Source organism: Triticum aestivum, chromosome 7B (genome assembly GCF_018294505.1).
Source record: "Triticum aestivum cultivar Chinese Spring chromosome 7B, IWGSC CS RefSeq v2.1, whole genome shotgun sequence".
NCBI classification, from domain to species: domain Eukaryota; kingdom Viridiplantae; phylum Streptophyta; class Magnoliopsida; order Poales; family Poaceae; genus Triticum; species Triticum aestivum.
This window is the reverse complement of record NC_057813.1, coordinates 431,052,631-431,060,155: the sequence shown is the minus strand read 5'-3', so window position 1 is coordinate 431,060,155 and position 7,525 is coordinate 431,052,631. Positions and strand designations below refer to the sequence as shown.

At 46.8% G+C, this 7,525-nt stretch overlaps 1 protein-coding gene across 2 annotated transcripts; it reads left to right on the top strand.

Annotated features, from left to right (window-relative positions):
- Positions 1-2,402: 2,402 nt before the first annotated feature.
- LOC123159639 (F-box protein At5g49610) lies at positions 2,403-4,103 on the top strand. Of its 2 annotated transcripts, none has more exons than XR_006479822.1 (2): positions 2,403-3,776; positions 3,810-4,103. XR_006479822.1 is itself a non-coding variant. In XM_044577453.1 (2 exons), exon 1 carries the CDS (start codon positions 2,516-2,518, stop codon positions 3,698-3,700), a length of 1,185 nt encoding a protein of 394 aa, XP_044433388.1. In that variant the 5' UTR covers positions 2,403-2,515; the 3' UTR covers positions 3,701-3,738; positions 3,844-4,103. The 2 variants fall into 2 exon arrangements, 1 of the variants encoding a protein (XP_044433388.1); XM_044577453.1 differs by having other exon boundaries at positions 2,403-3,738; positions 3,844-4,103.
- Positions 4,104-7,525: the final 3,422 nt, after the last annotated feature.

The following is a 7,525-nucleotide window of genomic DNA, read 5'->3' as shown; positions in this document are numbered from 1 at the left end:
CCGCTCTCCCTATTGCGGTTCAAGGCCAGAGCATGGCCGGGATTGATCCCCTGAACCGAGGTCGTCGCCTAGGAATGTGGTCATTGACGACCACTGGAGCAACCACAAGCTCTTCGTCTTTCGAGGACGAATCATCTGATGAACAAATAAAGTCGTGGAAAAAAATAATTGTCCCCACTATTCATGGTACCTTGTGAGCAAAGTGTCTAACACCTTGCGGTCATGATGGAGACGCGGCCGGTGAAGAGCACCATGGGCTCCCCTTGCAGGCAACAGGCAAGGTTGGCGTTGATGTCCGACGGCTTTTGTAGTGCCTGTCAAAAGGTGTTGGGGTCGATGGGCGTCGCCGGAGGCCGTAGCTTCCCTAGGAGCGGATGTAGCGACAAAAAGCCATAAACGCCAGCAAGAACTCCTATAAAACGCAGGCGTGGGGCGGCTATGGCGAGGGGGTGGTCGTGGTTTGGGCGGCCAGGCTGGACAGCGAGGAGGCGGCCATAAAAGTTGGACGGTGAAGGCGGTGGCAGGGGCGGGGCAGGCCACATAAGAAAAGAGAAAAATGGGTTGTTTCACCGACGGGCGGGTCAGGGACGACAAGGGCGCACATTTCGCCGGTCTGGGCGCTGTCCTTTTCGACGCAAACACGGTTCAATTCAGGCAAAAGTAACTCGGCAACGGACAAAAAGTAGATGTTTGTTTGTTTGCTCACGCGGGTTGGGCCGCTATTTGTGTCTATTAGGCCTCGGACGGACGCGGCCAGAGTTGGCCTAATACTAGAAGGCGCCTTCATGGATTTTGAGACTTTGAGTTGTTTAACTTGGCTTTGCTAGCCCGACAAGTGTGGAGAATCTTGCAAACACCAGAGACCCTAAGTGCGAGAATTATCAAGCCTGTCTACTATCCAGACACCGATATACTGCATGCAACACTTGGTTCATCACCGTCTAAGGTGTGGCATGCTTTGATTGAAGGCAGACATACTTAAATTGGGTCTTATTCGAAGAATAGGTAATGGGTAGTCAACACATGCATGGCAGGATAATTGGATACCAAGATCGGAGCCGGTGGTGGCCATTTCAGATGCACCACCCCAGTTAGTATCTGAACTGATCAATGCAACAACAGGTTGGTGGGACAGGGCCGAGCTTAGTAGGCATTTCTTGACCATGGACGTCAAGGCAATTTCAACGATTCCCATCAGAACAGTCCAGCAAGAGGATTTTTGGGCATGGCATCATGAGAATACAGACGTCTTCTCGGTAAGATCTTGTTATCGCATGTTGATCACAACTAAGAAAGTACGGGAAGACTGGTTGGAAGGTAGACCAAGTTCGAGCTCAACCCGGTTAGAGAAGGCCTGAACAACGCTATGAAAGATTAAAGTCCCATCCAAAGTCCGGGTTTTTGTTTGGCGCTTGGCTCAGTGATCTATGCCTTCTGGTGTCGAGCTACACCATAGACATATGGCAACAACACCGAGATGTGAGCTATGTGGGGTAGAAAATGATACATGGCGTCATTCCCTCCTTGATTGCACCATGGTGAGGTGTGTATGGGCGCTCATTGACGAATCACTTACAGAACATATGAGCTTGTTGAACAGTCCGGATGCCAAGGAGTGGTTGTTCCATATGCTAGAATCGGTGCCGCATGTAGACTTTACAAAGTTGATCATCACATTGTGGGTGATCTCGGGTGTTAGAAGGAAAGCAACCCATGAGGCAATCTTCCAAAGCCCAGAAGTTATTCATGGATTCATTATGAGGTATCTAGCTGATTTGGAGATCGTCGAAAATACTACACAGAAGCAGGTGAAGGTAGGGCATCGACACGTACGTGTACAGAAGTGGATTCCACCGATGGGAGGTATGGTCAAGATAAATGTTGATGGTGGCATTGCCAAGAACTGCAACAAGGGCGGGGTGGCGGCCCTATGCCGGGACGACCAGGGTATCTACCTCGGCTCGTCAGCACGCATAATTGACGTGTGCGATGATCCGTGCACGCTGGAAGCTATGGCATGCCTGGAGGCATTATCTCTTGAAACTGACCTGAACCTAAACCGGAACATCATTGCATGCGACTCAGAATCGGTGGTGAAGCACATTAACGAAGGCAGCAGGTGCGCCTATAGCTCCATTCTACGAGAGATCAATATACGACGACAGGAGTTTGAAGAGGCTCGAATAATTCATGAAGGAAGAACATCCAATATGAAAGCTCATAATTTTATAAAGAGTGTGCTATTTTAGCCCATGGTCGTTATAGTTGGCTAGTGCAGCCTCATGACACTTTGATTGTACCTATGTTTTAGTTGAATAAAGCAACCATGGTTTCCCAAACAAAAAAAAAGGGAGACTAGAAGACGCCTTCAATGTCTAAAAAAAAACCTGGAAGACTTCACCTGAGATCCTGACCTTTGCTCAAAGAAAAAAAAAACTAAGATCCTGAACGAGCTGCTCCGTTTCCTGCGGCGTTGCCGCTAGAACAAATTCCCCCAAGATCCAGTAGGAGGAGCATGGCAGAAGCGGCCGTCGGCGGGCCTCACCTCCCTGAGGAGATCGTCACCTGGGAGATTCTCATCCGCCTGCCGCCGAAGCCCCTCGTCCGCTGCCGCGCCGTCTGCCGCTCCTGGCACCGCCGCCTCACCTCCGACGCCAAATTCCTCTTCGCCCACCACCGCCGCCAGCCCTCGCTCCCGCTCGTCACCACCGAAGACACCCATGAAAGAAGGATCGACGCCCTCGACCACAGCACCGGCGAGCGGCGCCCCGTCGCGCGGGCGGCCCGGACCGCAGCCGACGAGCACTTCGATGTGCTCGCCTCCTGCGACGGCCTCCTTATCCTCGTCGCCTACGGCGGCGTCTACATCTGCAACCCGGCGACTCGCCAGCACGCGCCCCTCCCGCTGCTTCACGTCTACTGCATCGCCGGGTTATACTTCCACCGCCCGTCGGGGTCCTACCGAGTTCTGTGCTGCTTGAAGACAACCGAGGACGGCCAGTTCCGTGCCGTATACCAGGTGTACACACTCGGGTCCGGCGACCTCAGGTGCATCGGGAAGGCTCTCGAGCCGTGGACGTCCGGAGATCTAGCGCGGGCGATGCCGATGATGGTGTCATTTCAACCGCACGGCCTGGCAGGCGGCAGGCTTTACTGGCAGCCCATTAAGTTGCCTGGTGCTGGTGGCAACGGCAAGGTGAACAACATGCTGGTGTTCGACACCATGGCCGAGTCCTTCCAGCATCTGCTTTCGCCAGTCGAGGGCGCCTTTCTTGAGCCGTTTGAGATGAACGGCACTCTTGGATTGTACGACTACCATGGCAGCACGGCTGATCTCTGGGTTCTAGAGGATCACGAGAGCTGGGCCTGGTCGTTGAAGCACCGGATCAAGTTGCAGGTGATGGCCTTCTCTCTGGTGCCGGACATCCAAGGAGGCGTGCTCCTTCTTTCTGAAAATGAGGAATCAGGCCTTCTATGGCAATATCTGCAGCATGTTTCTGGTGCCGATGGTAGTATCTCCACACGGTATGAATGGAGCGCTTATCTGAAGCTTAGGAGACATAGGCTCAGAGAAAGTCTTGTTCAGCATTCCTTCTTCTCGATGGAAGGTAACAATGGTGGTGGTGTGGATGGAAAACCGTTGTTCGATGGGTTGTCAACTGTGAAGGTGCTTACTGCTGATATTTCGGAGCTGCACTAAAGGAATCCATGATGGACAAGTCCGTTGCATTGTCGCGCGAGTGAGTCACTGGTGATAATGTTTAGTACTCCCTCCGATCCATAGTTCTTGTCGCTCAAATGGATGCTAGATACATCCATTTGAGCGACAAGTAATATGGATCGGAGGGAGTACTATCTACTATGTCTTTGCTATCTAAGTCTGTATGGTGCAAAGGACCCAATAAGCAAAAGATGAGTAACCTGATACCATGCCTCATGTTTCTGGTGTTTCCCCCCTCTTCACATGATAGGGATGCAGAATAAAGTGGTTGTCATATCAGGCTTATTTAGTTTCTGCACTATAAACTTTGTAAAACGGTCTGCCATTTTTGCTACTCATTTGTGTGCAAAAGATGCAACATTTGCTAGGGCTACTTTGTCCTGGTCTCATGGTCACTAGTACCTGCCTTCTGTACTGTTTACAGCATGTCTGTAGCCTGATTAATCAACAAAGAGGAAATTCTTGTTATCAAAAAAATGAAAAGAAAAACAGAAGTGGTTATGTTATGTCTTTTAACTTTTGTGGTCTTTTATTTATAACTGGTAAGTATACCGGTAATCAATTGATGCTGTACGGAGATTTAGGTAGGCAATGTTTTTATCTATTGTTGATACTTTCGGTGTAAAGTTCTTGACTTGGCTTTCGTCCTGTAGGCCTTCTCAAAGTGAATGGTAGCACTAAGATAGCAGCATTACATGATGGCTGAAAATACATTTCTCCTCCATCTTAACACCACTTCTTGTTTTGGTAATTTTGATGCAATTATCTCCAGGAGATACATTTATTCCCCATCTTAGTTATTTTTTATTGGTATCTTCTTTTGTGTGGCTTTATAAAGTGTTTCCCTTCTTTTCACATATATATTATGGCCGCCATGCATATGCTCCACATGTTTCTTAATTTTGAGTGGTTATGATTGAGATGCCCAAATTGAACTATCTGATAGCAGTCCTACTTGAGCAGGGAAAGCAATATTTGGGTCTTTCTCATCCTGATGCAAAACCATCTGTATACTTATCTTTTAAGTTGCAATCTTGTATTGATCTATATGAATACATGATTCCTAGTAATCTTACTTGTAGGATTTATTTTCTTTCCAGAAACCGGATATTACTTCACCTTATATCGCTCCTCTGTATAAAACCATGCTATCGAAAATATACTGCTTGCAATCCAAAGACACATCTTAAGAAGTTTCCAGAAAATGTGCATCTATAGGATCATGTATGATATACTCAAGGTACCGTTCTGTCACTTTGAAATATACCTCAAAGCTATGTTCTATGATATTCTCTGTTACACAAAGAAAGATGTTTTAGGAACAGATTAGTTGACGATCAGTAAACTTGGGTTGATACCGGCAACTTTTCTTGAACCAAGTCGACTTCATGCACGTCAACAGGTCATGGTTAGATTTTTTTCTAGCGTTTGTGAAAACAAAACAAAGAAATAATTGAAAATCAACTTTGAAGTTATTGAATGATTGAATCTTTTACCTCGCTAGAAGACCAGCTTGTGAGAAGATGATACGGTTCAGTGTGGAAGTCGCTATGGAAGCTCAAAGTAATGCCTAAAATTCGAATTTTCTGGTGGGGGGTGGTCAAGAACCTCTTACGACCCTGCTTTGCTTCAGTGAGCTGAAGCAGAGGAATAGCTACACCATGCTCTGCTCACGCGAGACTTGTGTGGGATGCGGTCTCGGAACAGTTTGGTGTGGAATTGCCAACAACAATTTGGAGCAGACATGTGCTGGAGTTGAAGATTGCAGTTACTGTGTTGTGGGCAATCTGGAGCCAGCTGAAGAGATCCATCGAGCTTGTTGATGAACTGGACTATGGAGATAAATGCTCCCCTCCAACCGACAGCAAGTGGATTAAACTGGATTGTGAATAGTGACGGAGCCTAGGGATAAGAGTGAGCATGCAAAGTTTTATAAACTATGAATGTGAATTCATGAGGTCATCTTTTATCAGATCCCAAAAGTGCTGATAAAAAAGAAAGGGGTCTCATCTAGGCCAGGAGCCCCGTCAGAATAAGAATAGAAAACAGCTTTCTTAACCTCTTCTACAGTGAAGAATGATTGCAGGAGGGTGTTTTCTTCTACTAGAGCCTTTTCAGTCTCATTAAAAATTCAGGATTAAGTTTAAAATCAGATTTATGCTTTTTTAGAAAGTTTTCTATAATAACCAGAAGCTACCTCCAACATCTCTTAATTCTCATAAATAGGTCCATAGGGGCTATCCAAGGAATGGATGTGGGTTTTCCTTCTTCTCTGGTTAGCTACTGCATGAATGTATGCAGTGTTCCTATCTTCCTTCAGAAAATCTATAACTTTAGAAATCTACTTAGCCTTAATCTCCTCTTTCAACCAAATTATCTTAATCTCATCATGAATGATTTAAGCCTATTCTGCTTTGTATCAGAGAGTTCAGGTCTCAGATTTAATACCCAAGGCGTCATACTCTTCCATAAGCTTTTTTTGAGCATTCTATATTAAAACCACACCCCTAAGTTGCTCTTCTTTTAGGCAACCCTAAGTTACTCTTCTAAACTTCGTAATTTTAGTCTGCCAGATATTAATAGCAGATGGGCCACTAATGGCTCTTTCCAGATCTTCGTAACCAGATCTTTGAAGTCTTCTCTAAGTAACCACTATTTATTTTCTTTTAAACCTATTAGATCCAGCGTTCACACCCGAGTCCAAAAGAATGAGTGTGATCACTGCCAACTCTTGGTAGAGCCAAGCAAGAGCCTAAAGGAAATAGTTTATCTAATTCAATGTTCCATAAGATCCTATCTATAATGGACGTAATAAGATCAACAAGATTATTAGCCCAGGTGAATTTCCTACTAGATAACTTGATTTCTAGTCCAAATATTGATCTAAGAGTTAAAATTATCACTTCAATTGTGATAAATGACACCGTTGCTCTTGTCCTATTGGAACCTAACCAAATTAAAATATCTCCAAATCAAGGTAGGGATATCATGATAAAAATATAAGCTATGGAGCTCACAGAATTTCATTTTAGGGAACTAGAGATATCATTGTAGTTACAGTTTTATGTCTTAATTGTAAATACAATGTCAACACGAAAACATGCGAACAAGTGAACAACCTTTAGATTTGGATAAGCATATATGCATTTAAGGTGTATTTGGTTGTTGTCACGAAGCGGAGCGTGGAACGACAAGGGTTCGTTCCATTCCTAGAGCTCATTCTCGTGTTTGGATGACCTGAGAAACCAGAATCCACTCGTTCCTAGGATGGCATATTCTTCCGCGCGGCCTCTCCAAATCGAGCGGACCACGTGGAACCGATCCTCTTCGGCTCTTCCTCCCGCGACCATATCTGGTGTTCCTTCCTTCCTTTCCTCCCGTGACCCACCCGGGAGACGCCGCCGCCGGGAGCACGCGTCGCCTCGTCCAGACCGCCCTTGCAGGCGCCCGACGTCGATGCTTTGCATGCGTGAACTCGTCGATGAGTGTCCAAGGTGGTCGTGGAGGCCATGGTGTGGATGACCATGAATGAGCTCGGACCGCGCGGGTGACGATGAACTGCGTCGCACCAGGCCCCCCATGCCGGGAAGCGTTGTGTCATCACGCTTGACGGTGGAGCTGCTCCCAGTGGTGGCCGTTGGCCGCGCCTGAGCATGCCGGGATCTTGTGCAGGGGGGCTGTTGATCTCTGCTATTTGAGTCTGATTCTTTTCTTTTCTGGTTCTCTGCCAGCGTGCAGCCTTCGGTTTGTTCTGGAATCTAATTGATGCATTCATGGATGAATGAAATCCAATTGCTCACGCGC